The following is a 13635-nucleotide window of genomic DNA, read 5'->3' on the forward strand; positions in this document are numbered from 1 at the left end:
GGGCATTTAAATTATTAAAAGAAAATAGTACAGACTCAGCATACAATATTTATAAGGAATGTAACAAAGCATGCAAAAAAGCAATCAAATTAGCCAAAATTGAAAATGAAAAATTAATTGCCAAGGATTCTAAGTCTAACCCTAAAAGGTTCTTTAAGTACATAAATAGCAAAAAATCTAAGAAGGATAATATAGGTACATTAAAATGTGTGGAGGGTAGCATGATAAATAATGACAGGGAGAAGGCTGAGGTACTAAACCATTTTTTTTCTTCAGTATACACAAGAGAGGAACCATTGAATGATACTTTGGAACAGAATAGAACATGCCAGTCCATACCACTAACTGGGTTTTGTTTAGAGGATATCAGGAAAAAACTAAAAAATATTAAGGTAAATAAAACTCCAGGCCCAGATGGAATACACCCAAGGGTGTTAAGTGAACTTAGCACTGTTATAGACAAACCTTTACTCTTAATTTTTCAAGACTCATTATCCTCAGGCATGGTACCCCAGGATTGGCGTAAAGCTGATGTGGTGCCACTCTTCAAAAAGGGAAGCAGGGATGATCCAGAGGCTATAGACCAGTTAGTCTGACATCAATAGTGGGGAAGATATTTGAAGGGATTATAAGGGATTATATTGATGACCATATTCGTGTAAACAAGATTATGAGTTCTAATCAGCATGGCTTTAGGAGAAATAGATCATGTCAAACTAATCTAATTAGATTCTACGAGGAAGTAAGTAAAAATATAGATAAAGGGGAATCAGTTGATGTGATATACTTAGATTTTGCAAAGGCATTTGATACAGTGCCACATGAGAGATTAATGCACAAAATTAAGGGACTGGGAATAGCTGAAAATGTTAGCTCATGGATAAATAACTGGATAAAAGATAGGGAGCAACGAGTAGCAGTAAATGGATCATACTCAGATTGGACAAAGGTAATCAGTGGCGTCCCCCAGGGATCAGTACTGGGCCCTGTTCTTTTTAATATTTTTATAAATGACTTGGAGCAAGGATTAAATAGCGACATCTCTATTTTTGCAGATGATACTAAGTTAAGTAAGGTCATTAGGTCAGAGCAGGATGAACTCTCTTTGCAAAGGGATTTGCTAAAATTAGAACTATGGGCAAGTGAATGGAAAATGAGATTTAATACGGAAAAATGTAAGGTTCTACATTTTGGAAGTAAAAATAAGCAGGCTATGTATTTTTTAAATGGGACAAGACTTAGCCAAACACAGGAGGAAAGGGATTTGGGAGTAGTAATAGATAACAAGCTAAAGATGAGTGCACAATGCAGGGCAGCGGCTTCAAAGGCTAATAAGATACTAGCATGTATTAAAAGAGGCATTGATTCAAGGGAGGAAAGCATAATTCTGTCATTATATAAAGCCCTGGTAAGACCTCACCTTGAGTTTGGAGTGCAGTTCTGGGGACCGATTGCTAAAAAAGATATTGCAGAACTAGAAAAAGTTCAGAGAAGGGCCACAAAGCTAATAAGGGGATTGGAGAAATTAACCTATGAGGAGAGGCTAGCCAAACTGGGTCTGTTCTCTTTAGAAAAAAGGCGCTTGAGAGGTGACATGATTACTTTATATAAATATATTCAAGGCCCATATACAGAGATGGCAGAAGCTCTTTTTATTCCAAGAAAATTGGTTCTGACAAGAGGTCATAATTTAAGGTTGGAGGAAAGGAGATTTAATCTCCTGCAACGGAAACGTTTTTTCACTGTAAGAGCAATAAAATTGTGGAACTCATTACCAAAGGAGGTAGTGAATGCCAATACCATAGATACATTTAAAAATAGTCTGGATAAATTTCTGTATATAAACAAAATTCATGGATATGATTGCTAGTATTAAATGGGTCACATTTTAATGGGGTTATTTAAGCTTAACTGGAGCTTTTTGTAAGTATTTTAGATTTGTATAGGTTGAACTCGATGGACTTCAGTCTTTTTTCAACCTTATCTACTATGTTACTATGTTACTATGTTACTAAGTAGCCCAGGCTTTCTGACCCTTGCGTTTTCCTGAGAAAACCACAAAGAAGAAGACTGACGAAAGTCCTTAGTTGCGTGCAGGTAAAACTTTAACGCACGGACCACGTCCAAATTGTGCAGAAGTCTTTCCTTCTGAGAAGAAGGATTAGGACACAAGGAAGGAAAAACAATCTCCTGATTAATGTTCCGATCAGAAACAACCTTAGGAAGAAATCCTAGTTTAGTATGTAAAACTACCTTATTCGAATGGAAAAATAAGATAAGGAGACTCATACTGCAATGCCGAGAGCTCTGACACTCTCCGAGCAGAAGAAATAGCAACAATAAATAAAACTTTCCAAGATAACAACTTAATATCTAAGGAATGCTTGGGCTCAAACTGAGCCCCTTGAAGAACTCTGAGAGCTAAATTAAGACTCCATGGAGGAGTAACTGGCTTGAACACAGGTCTGATCCTGACCAAGGCCTGACAAAATGATTGTACATCTGGGACATCAGCCAGACGTTTGTGTAACAAAATAGATAATAGATAAGGGAGATTTGACCCTTTAGGGTACTTGAAGATAATCCCTTTTCTAAACCCTCTTGGAGAAAAGACAAAACTTTATGGTAAATCTTTCTAGTAACAGGCTTACGAGCCTGAATCATGGTCTCTATGACCGAGTCAGAAAATCCCCGCTTGGATAAAATTAAGCGTTCAATCTCCAAGTAGTCAGCTACAGAGAAACTAGATTTGGGTGAAGGAAGGGCCCTTGATTCAGAAGGTTCTTTCTCACTGGAAGTCTCCATGGCGGCAGAGATGTCATCTCCACCAGATCTGCATACCAAATCCTGCAAAGCCAGGCCGGTGCTATTAGAATCACAGAGGACCTCTCCTGTTTGATTCGAGCAATTACCCCAGGAAGAACAAATGGAGGAAATAGGTATGCTAGACTGAAGTTCCAAGGAACCGCCAGAACATCTATCAGTTCCGCCTGAGGGTCCCTGGACCTTGACCCGTACCTTGGAAGCTTGGCATTCTGTCGAGATGCCATGAGATCCAATTCTGACTGACCCCACCTGAGAATCAGGTTGGAGAACACTTCCGGATGAAGCTCCAACTCAAGAAATCCGCCTCCCAGTTGTCTACCCCTTGGATGTGGATCGCCGACAGATAAAAAGAGTGGGCCTCCGCCCACTGGATTATTTTGGTTACCTCTGTCATCGCTAAGGAACTCCTCGTTCCTCCCTGATGATTGATGTAAGCCACTGAAGTTATGTTGTCCGACTGGAACCTGATAAACTGGACCATGGCTAACTGAGGCCAGGCCAGGAGAGCATTGTAGATCACTCTCAGTTCCAGAATGTTTATAGGAAGAATAGACTCTGACTGAGTCCAAACTCCCTGAGCCTTTAGGGAGCCCCAGACTGCTCCCCATCCCAGAAGGCTGGCATCTGTTGTCACAATCACCCAAGATGGTCTGCAAAAGCAGGTTCCCTGGGAAAGATGATCCAGAGACAACCACCATTGAAGAGAGTTCCTTGTCTCCTAGTCCAGAATTTTTCGAGGAGACAAGTCCACATAATCTCCGTTCCATTGTCTGAGCATGTTTAACTGCAGAGGTCTGAGATAGAACCGAGCAAACGGGATGATGTCCATTGCCGCCACCATCAGTCCGATTAACTCCATGCACTGAGCCACTGACGGCCGAGGAGTGGACTGAAGAACTAGGCAAGTATCGATAATCTTTGATTTCCTGACCTCTGTCAGAAAAATCTTCATATACAGGGAGTCTATTATTGTTCCCACAAAAGGTGACCCGTGTGTCTGGAACTAGAGAACTCTTTCCCAAATTTACCTTCCACCCGTGAGTTCTCAGGAAAGATAACACTATGTCGGTGTGGGATCTTGCTTGCTGAAAGGATGGCGCCTGGACTAGAATGTTGTCCAAATAAGGCGCCACCCAATGCCCCGAAAATTCTGGGAGCAGTGGCCAGCCCAAAAGGAAGAGCTACGGACTGGAAGTGCTTGTCCTGGAAGGAAAATCTTAAGAACCTTGGGAAACACAAACAGATTGGAATAAAAACCCTGACCCTGTTCCAGCAATGGAACAGGAACAATCACTCCCAGGGCAGAGAGGTCTCTTACACAATGTAAGAACGCCTCTCTCTTTGTCTGGTTTACAGATAATCTTGAAAGTAGAAACCTGCCTCTGGGAGGAAACTCTTGAACTCTAGTTTGTATCCCTGGGATACAATCTCTATTGCCCAGGGATCCTGAACCCAAACCCGAGCGAAGAAGTCTGCCCCCTACAAGATCCGGTCCCGGATCGGGAGCATGCCCTTCATGCTGTCTTGGATTCAATGGCAGGGTTCTTGGACTGCTTTCCCTTAGCCCAAGACTGGTTAGGTCTCCATGTAGGCTTAGATTGTTCCTGCTTAGAGGAGGAAGAGGAAGAATTTCCCTTGAAGTTTTGAAAGGAACAAAAATTACTCTGTCGTCCTTTCTGTTTGTTTCTCTTATCTTGAGGAAGAAGATGACCCTTACCTCCCCCGTGATATCAGAAATAATTAGTTAGGCCAGGTCCAAACAAGGTCTTCCCCTTGTAAGGAATAGCCAGGAGCTTAGACTTTGAAGACACATCCGCAGACCAAGGTTTCAACCATAAAGCTCTGCGGGCTAGACTAGAGAAACCTGAAATCTTAGCTCCCAGTTTAATAATTTGAAGGGAAGCATCCGTAATAAAGGCATTGGCAAGCTTCAAAGCTTTTATCCTGTCCTGGAGCTCCAAGGAAGTCTCAGTTCTGAGAACCTCAGACAGAGCATCAAACCAATAGGCCACCGCGCTAGTGACGGTAGCAATGCACATAGCTGGTTGCCATTGCAGACCCTGGTGAACATAAATCTTCTTAAGTAGACCATCTAACTTCTTATCCATAGGTTCCTTGAAAGCACAATTATCTTCTATGGGGATAGTAGTTCTCTTGGCTAAGGTGGAAACAGCACCTTCCACCTTAGGAACTGTTTGCCAAGCCTCCTTAACAGATTCAGCTATGGGAAACATTTTCTTGAAAATAGGAGAAGGAGAAAAAGGAATGCCTGGTCTTTCCCATTCCTTAGTAATAATCTCCGAAGCCCTCTCTGGAACTGGAAATACGTCTGAGTAAGAAGGAACCTCAAAGTATCTGTCCAATTTACTAGACTTCTCAGGGATAACGACAACTGTGGAGTCACAGTCATCCAAAGTAACCAAAACCTCCCTAAGCAATAGGCGGAGGTGTTCTAGTTTAAATCTAAAAGTTATAACCTCCGAATCAGTCAGAGGCGAAGAACTTTCTGAATCTGAGATTGCCCCCTCAGATACTACAGCAGTACCCTCCTCTTCGTGTCCTTGGGAGGTGTCATGTTCATTCCCACCTTAAGAAGACATTCTCTTATATTATTACATGTCCACCTTAACAAAGCAGTTACCTCATTTCCTGTTCTGGATAAAATTCCCCACTTCCTCTGCTTCATTGCTGGTTTATTGAAGAAGTTTGCTAATCTCCTTCTCCAGCTCTGAAGCAGTCCGTTATAACTAAAGAGTTTCCTTGCACTATCTGAGGACATTGTATTCCCTGCATCTCGCTTCTCAAGCCTCTCTCAGCTGCAGACTCCAGTAACTCTCACCTCTCCTAAAGTGACACTTTACTTTAAGGCCTGCAATTTAGATAACTACCAATCTATGGCCAAATAAACACCTCTGCACCACGTGCTGAAGTGCTCCTACCTGACAGGAAAAACTGATGTCCGTGTGTCAGCTCAGCACTACAGTAACAAAATCCTTAATCCGTTGCGCTGCAGTATTAAACTTCAATCCGGAGCGCTACTGAGAAATTTTCCCCTTCAGAAATGTGATAAGACTGACATCCTGACCGAGGCACGAACCCGGAAGCCACACCATCTTATATTAAGAAGGAAAATGGTTACAACGTAAAACTGGGTTTCGCATATAGGTATGCATGTCCCTTTAGCTGTTTAAAGCATGTAGGTAATGGTTACCATGAAGGGTACCATAAGAGATTTAAATGACATAAAAGAATTAGAACACAGTCATACAAATGCTTTGGATCTAGTTTTCCAATTCTAGTGTTTTAAACTTTAAAAGGCACCTTCTCCTAAGATTCCCACAAAAGTTACTGAAATTTCAAGAGATATCAGCCAAAGCCGGCAATTGTTCTAATTTAGGTCATTCAAAAATAAAAAGAGTAGTAGGCATCTTACTTGGTATTGTTCTCAAGGGAGTTATCATTGTAGTGAATGCAGATACCCAGAAGTAGTGCGCACAGGCCTTGAACAAGTTGCTCCTCTTCCCCAAGGTTTTCGGAAATCTGTGCTGTAAGCTGAAAAGGTCACTAAGGAATCAAACACATAGCTATATACACTGCTTAGAGCAAACAATAACAAATGTGCATATACTAAAACCAAGTGTCGTAAAGGGACAGTCTAGTCAAAATTTAACTTTCAAGATTCAGATAGGGCATGCAATCTTAAAAAGCTTTCTAAATTACTTTTATCATCAAATTTGCTTTATTCTCATGGTTTTCTTAGTTGAAACTAAGTTAAACCTAGATAGGCTCATATGCTAATTTATATGCCCTTGAAGGCTGCCTTTTATCTCAGTGCATTCTGACAGGGTTTTATTTTACAGCTAGACAGCGCTATCCACAGGCAACATATAGATAGCATTGTATTTATGAGTCAGTACTGATTGGCTAAAATGCAAATCTGTCAAAAGAACTGAGATAAGGGGGCAGTCTGCAGAGGCTTAGATACAAGGTAATCTCAGAGGTAAAATTAATATTAACATAACCATGTTGGTTAAGCAAAACTGGGGAATGGGTAATAAAGGGATTATCTTTCTTTATTAAACAATACAATTCCAGAGTAGACTGTCCCTTTTATGTGCTTCATGTGGGTGCAGTTACAGTTAGTACTTCCCATACCATACTTTTTAAAAGAAACAACAAAATAAACAAACTGAGCAAACAGACCATAAAGGCAGTAAACTGCTCAGCTTTTCACAGTGAAACATAAAAAAGTCTGTGTGCAAGAACGGGACAACATGCATAAAGAAGAGAAGATATGGGTGAAAGAAGTGTGCAAGAGTGCTCAAATAAATAAAGGAATATATCAAACACACAACATCCTTTTTAATATGGACATAAAAATAAAGAATATCTAATTTAAGAAAACAAAAATATCAAAAGGATACAAAAGGGACATTTGCTGGATTGTGAAGAAAGTGTGTGACAGCAATGGGGCAGTTGGTTAACCATGTGCAAAGGAGCATTAGAAGTCCAACCCGGGCCTGCACCTTGCTTCCCTAAAAAATAAATACAAAAAGCAATTAGTAACTGAACAGAAGGCAAAAGCTTAGTGCATTTCTCTCTGAAAGAGTTAACATAAACCAGCAAAGGTGTCTCTCTCTGTTATTCTAGGTGTACTGCGTGGACATGTTTAAAGACAAAATATAACCTTTTAATTATTGGATTTAGACATAACTGCTTGTACAGCAGACCTAGAATTATAAAACTCAGTGTTAATATATTATAGAAAGTGGAATAAGCACATTTCATGAGGTAAATATCAGCTTTAATTTTACAGAATGGCAAATGCTGTTGTAAATGGTTTTACATAGTCTGAAGCTCCTTTGAGCACTGCCATGTTGAATAGAGAATCTTAAAGGGACATGAAACCCATTTTTTTTATTTCATGATTCAGAAAGAGAATATAATTTTAAACAACTTTCCAATTTACATCTATCATCTTATTTGCGTCATTCTCTTGGTATCCTTTCTTGAACAAGCAGCAATGTACTACTGGGAGCTAGATAATGCATTAGGTGAGCCAATAACATGAGGCATTTATGTGCAGCAACCAATCGGCTCCTGAGTCATCCTAGGTATCCTTTTCAATAAAGAATATCAAGAGAACAAAACGAATTAAATAATAGAAATAAATTGGAAAGTTGTATAAAATCACATGCTCTATCTGAATCATGAAAGAAAAAAAAATGGGTTTTTATCTTCCTTTAAAGGGACATAATACTCATATGCTAAATCACTTGAAACTGATGCAGTATAACTGTAAAAAGCTGACAGGAAAATATCACCTGAGCATCTCTACGTAAAAATGGAAGATATTTTACCTCACAATTTCCACAGCTCAGCAGAGTAAGTTCTGTGTAAAAAGTTATACTCAGCTGCTCCCAGCTGCAGGTAAAAAAAAAAAATAATGAAGAAATGAACAGCAGCCAATCAGCAGTGCTGAGGTCATGAACTCTTTTACTGTGATCTCACGAGATTTGACTTAACACCCATGAGATTTCATAGTAAACTTCCTTTAAGCTGAATAGGGAAATAACATGAGAGTGCACGAGGCTCAACCCCTTAGCTGTCCTGGGACAGACATACTAATTTGCTGCTTAGAAGTCCTTTACAATGGGATGTGGCTACTGAGAAACTTTTGAGGTAAAATATATTTCTTTTTTACATAGAGATGTTCAGGTGATATTTTCTAGTCAGCTTTTTACAGCTATGCTGCATCACTTTCAAGTGTTTCAACATTTGGGTATTATGGCCCTTTAAGGAATGGAAAGAATCTCAATATTTATTATATAAAACTGGAATTAGTATAAAAGACAAACAAAATTCTTAAGATCCACACAAAGTCATTCAAATTTAAAAAGTTAATTATTTTCAAAACAATCCTTGGTTAAGCCATACTGTATCAAAATCACTGACTTAGTACTATTTGATGTAAATGCTTTAAAGTCCATGCAGTAATAAATTGATCACATAATGCTAGCTGTAAATTAATTACCTAACAAAACAGTTTGCATTAGAATGGTAATGTGCTTCATTTGCCCTTAGTGTAATATAGTTTTATTTTACCAAGTGAATGAGGCAAATCTGATTATAGATAAATTGGAAATTAACTGCTGAGCCATTTCCACCCCTGTGCTGAACAGTTTTGCAGTTTTTTAATGCTATTCACATTTAGACCCTACTATAGGCCATTTAAGTATAATTATGTAACTTTGATCTGCACGTAGGAGCTTACACAAGCCTCTAAGCAAATAAAAGGACATTTATTCACATCTGGTGATCGCTCTTAAAACTTATATATAGGCTTTATTTTAAAGAGGGGCTTAGGGGCTTTAAACCAAGGGGTATCACATGTTTCTAGACATTTTTGATGGCCTTTTATATGGGTGGGTATATGTATCTATTTATATATATATATATTATATATATATATATATATATATATATATATATATATATATATATATAAATTTATTTAAAATAGTGTTTGATTTTGATTTTCTTAAAACATGGTGCTTTAACTTTTACCTCCAAGATAAACAATGTTTGAAAGAGTAGGTGATAAGCTTTTAAACGGTGAGTCTTGGGGGTTTCTAGGGCTTAAGATAGCCAAGATTGAGGGGTTTGACTACCAACCCCTCCATCCAGCATTCTTAAGTTCTCCCAGCACTTCCGGGTTTCCTGGAAATACCTGGGCAATGCCAGAGCCCTAGACAACCAGGGGTGTTGGTAAGTGCAGTGCAGTGCCACAATGCATTTTCAATGCCGCTCCCCCCGGATGACTACACGTTATCATCTGTACTAAATACATTGTGCAGATGACAACCACATCATCTTTGCACATAAATGGTTAAAATGGCGTGCTCTAATCATGAAAGTTTAATTTTAACTTTAATGTCTCTTAAAAGCTTACAACTATTCTACAACTTGAGTACAGATAAACTACAATAAAAGAAACCCGGATAAGATTTATTTGAACTAAGTTTTGTTAAGTCAATGAATTACATAAAAATCCCATTAGAAGACCGAAAGCTTTAAGGGACAATAAACACTAAACAAATACTAGACACAGTGATGCAGTCAAAGAAAAGACAAGTATGAGAATAACATTTAGATATTTTTTTAAGGTTTCATTATCTGTTTAAATATTGACAAAATAAGTGTAAAGTTTTAGTGTCTATAAAACAATGGAAGCTGTCGTATTGTAACTTAGGTTACCTTCTCTGCTGTGGCCTATTAGGGACAGTTATAAATATGTCACTAGAGTGTGCAGCCAATGTCTGTGTGGAATAAAACAGTGTTTTGCACTTCCATTTCTAACAGACACTGAAAAGCTCACAATTTCAGAATGGAATTGCAGGAAATGGGGACAAAATAAATAGTGAATGTATTGTCCAGACTTATTTATGTGTGTGTGTGTGTGTGTATATATGTTACTGTTGGGAATATCACTCCTGGCCAGCAGGAGGAGGCAAAGAGCACCACAGGAAAGCTGTTAAATATCACTTCCCTTCCCATAACCCCCAGTCATTCGACCGAAGGAAAAAGGAGAGAAAGGAAGCAACACAAGGTGCAGAGGTGCCTGAGGTTTATTCGACAAAAACCTGTCTGAAAATACAGGGCGGGCCGTGGACTCACTGTGTCAAGAAATAAATAAATTTATCAGGTAAGCATACATTTTGTTTTCTTTCTAATGACACGGTGAGTCTACGAATCATCATAAATTACTTTTGGGAATCAATACCCAAGCTAGAGGACACAGATGATAAGGGAGGGACAAGACAGGGAACCTAAACAGAAGACACCACTACTTGAAAAAACCTTTCTCCCAAAAGTAGCCTCAGCCGAGGCAAAAGTATTAAATTTATAAAATTTAGAAAAAGTATGTAGAGAGGACCAAGTTGCAGCCTTGCAAAACTGTTACACAGAAGCTTCATTTTTAAAGGCCCAGGAAGAAGAAACAGCCCTTGTGGAATGAGACGTGATTCTCTCAGGATGCTGCTGTCCAGCAGTTTCATAGGCTAAGTGAATTATACTCTTCAGCCAGAAAGAAGAGAAATAGTTGTAGCTTTCTGGTCCTTGCGTTTCTCAGAGAAACAGACAAACAAAACAGGAGACTGGTGAAAATCCTTAGTCGCCTGTAAGTAGAATTACAGCGAACGCACCACATCTAGGTTGTGCAACAAACGCTCCTTATGAGGAGGAGGATTAGGACACAAAGAAGGAACATCAATTTCCTGATTAGTATATTTATCCGAAACAACCTTAGGAAGGAAACCTAACTTAGTAGGCAGAACCACTTTATCCGAATGAAAGATAAGGTAAGGGGAATCATACTGTAACACCAATAGCTCAGAGACTCTCCAAGCAGAAGAAATGGCAACAAAAACGAAACCTTCCAAGATAACATCTTAATACCAAAGGAACGCATAGGCTCAAACGGAGCTGCTGAAAAAACTCTAAAAACAAGGTTAAGACTCCAGGAGGAGTAAAAGATTTAAACACAGGCCTGATTCTGACAAAGGCCTGACAAAAGGATTGCACGTCTGGCACATCTGCCAGACGCTTAACAAAATAGACAAGGCAGAAATCCTTACTAGCTGACTAACCTTTCTCCAGACCCTCCTGTAGAAAAAAACAAAATTCTAGGAATCCTAACTCTACTCCAAGAGTAGCCCTTGGATTCACATCAATACTATATGGTAAATCTCTCTAGTCACAAACTTACTACCACAACGACCGAATCTGAAAACCCACGCTTAGAGAAAACAAAGTGTTTAATCTCCAAGCAGACAGCTTCAGAGAAACGAAATTTGGATGAGAGAAGGGACTCTGATCAGAAGGTCCTTACTCAGAGGCAGTCTCCAAGGTGAAGAGAGAACATCTCCTCTGCCTACCAGATCCTGTGAGGCACGCAGGGATAATCTGAATTACCTACTCCTCACCTTTAACATAACCTGGAAGCTTGGCGTACTGCCATCTCCAACTCCAGGACCCCTCATTGAGGGTTAAACTAGAGAACACCTTCAGGAGAAAAGTCTGACTGCTCAAGAAGACTGCTCCCGGTTATTCACACCTGAAATGTAACAAGGATGTGAGGGTCCGCTCACCAAACAATCCACGCCAATCATGGCAAAGGAACTCCGGGTTCTTCCCAGGTGGTTAACGTAACAGCTGAGATGAAATCGTACAACCAGAACCGGAAAAAACGGTTAAGACAACTGAGGCAAAGCATCAGAGCAATGTAGATCGCTTTCAACTCCAAAATGGTTATGGGAAGACAGACTCCTCCCAAGTCCATAATCACTATCCAACAGGCTAGCGACCGTGGTCACTATTACTCAGGAAAATCTCCGGAAGCATGAGCCCCAAGACAGAAGCACCTGAGAACTGGAGAATATGGGTAACATTCCTGCTACCTCCCGCAAGCTAAGCGAGCGATCTACCACTAATTCTAGAACTATCCTGCAGGACAGAGCGACAGGATCCCCTGGTCCACCATCTGAACATGCATAACAGCAGACACTCAGATGGAATCGAGCTAAGGAATGATGTCCAATGAATCAACCATCAGACCAATTACCTCCATATATTGAACCACAGAATGGCCAAAGAGAAGAATGCCAAAAAGATAAGGCAAGAGGAACGAATCCACTATTTTCCGGCCTCTGTCAAAAAAAATATTTTCAGAGATAGGGAAACTAATATGGTCCCTAAGAAACTACCCCTGTAGTTGGAACAAGGGAACTCATCTTCAGATTCACTTCCATCCGTGGAATAAGGAAAAACAACAAGATCTCAGTATGAGAGTTTGCGTGTTGAAAAGATGGTGCTTGAACCTTATGACGTCCAGGAAAGTCATCACAGCAATTCCCTGAAACCTGATCACTGCCAATATAACCCCCTCTGAGAGCTATGGCAAGGCCAGAGGAAAGAGTCACAAACTGAAAGTGTTTGACAGAAAGGCAAAACTCAGGAACTTGAACATACATGTCCTCCAGGTCTATGGTCACCATGAACTGAGCCTCTTGGACCAACACATATATAGAACGCCTCTCTCATCACCAGGTACAGCTATTCTTGAGAGGTGCACCTGCTCCTGGAAGGAAGGAGTTGAATTACGATACGTAACCCTGGAAAACTCTGACCACAGTCCCTAGAAATCTAGGGCCTCTCATATCCAGGTATGAGAAAAACTGAGATATAATGGTCCCCTACAGGATCCGATCCTGGCTCGAGGGTAAACCCTACCTGCTGAATGAGAGTTAGCTGGGGGTTTCTTTAACAACTTTCCCCTGATCCAGACTGACTCAGTATCCAAGAGGGCTTGAACTTCTCCTGCTTGGAAAACAAAGGGAAAGAGACACAGAATAAAAGACTGACCTAACAGCCCCTCTGTTCTGGGACTTCCCACAGAGTCCTCCAGATCGGAGTCCTTCAAGGAGTCGCACCAAAATGATGCCGCTTTTTTTTCATAAAGACTGCAACTTAAAAAAGAGCATCTATCCTTTATATGGAGAGAAATCCAGATTGGCAATTTTAATAAAAACAACATAAGATTATGTGTGAGATTGCTGAGCAGAAGCTCTGTATTGGATTATAACCTGTGTCTGCTGGTTCTTTGATCAGTAACCGTTAAGCACTAAATAGAAACATCCAGCGTCAGCAGCTGTATACGAACCAACAACTTTGAGTTGCAAAGCCACAAGCTAACCACTAGACTACATTGGCTGTGTCGTGCTCCTATTTAAAGAAGACAGCTTATGACAG

At 40.0% G+C, this 13635-nt stretch overlaps 1 protein-coding gene across 2 annotated transcripts in view; it reads right to left on the reverse strand.

Moving 5' to 3' along the window:
- Nucleotides 1–13635, reverse strand: part of USO1 (USO1 vesicle transport factor) — a 219247-nt gene that overhangs the window by 72349 nt on the left and 133263 nt on the right. For both annotated transcript variants that reach the window (XM_053703305.1, XM_053703306.1), the window contains 2 exons: nucleotides 7251–7361; nucleotides 6260–6378 (listed from right to left, as the gene is read on the reverse strand). In XM_053703305.1, coding sequence (XP_053559280.1) covers nucleotides 6260–6378; nucleotides 7251–7361 — 230 coding nt within the window. The remainder of the gene's footprint in view (nucleotides 1–6259; nucleotides 6379–7250; nucleotides 7362–13635) is intronic.

The sequence above is a fragment of the Bombina bombina genome, chromosome 2 (genome assembly GCF_027579735.1).
Source record: "Bombina bombina isolate aBomBom1 chromosome 2, aBomBom1.pri, whole genome shotgun sequence".
NCBI lineage: Eukaryota > Metazoa > Chordata > Amphibia > Anura > Bombinatoridae > Bombina > Bombina bombina.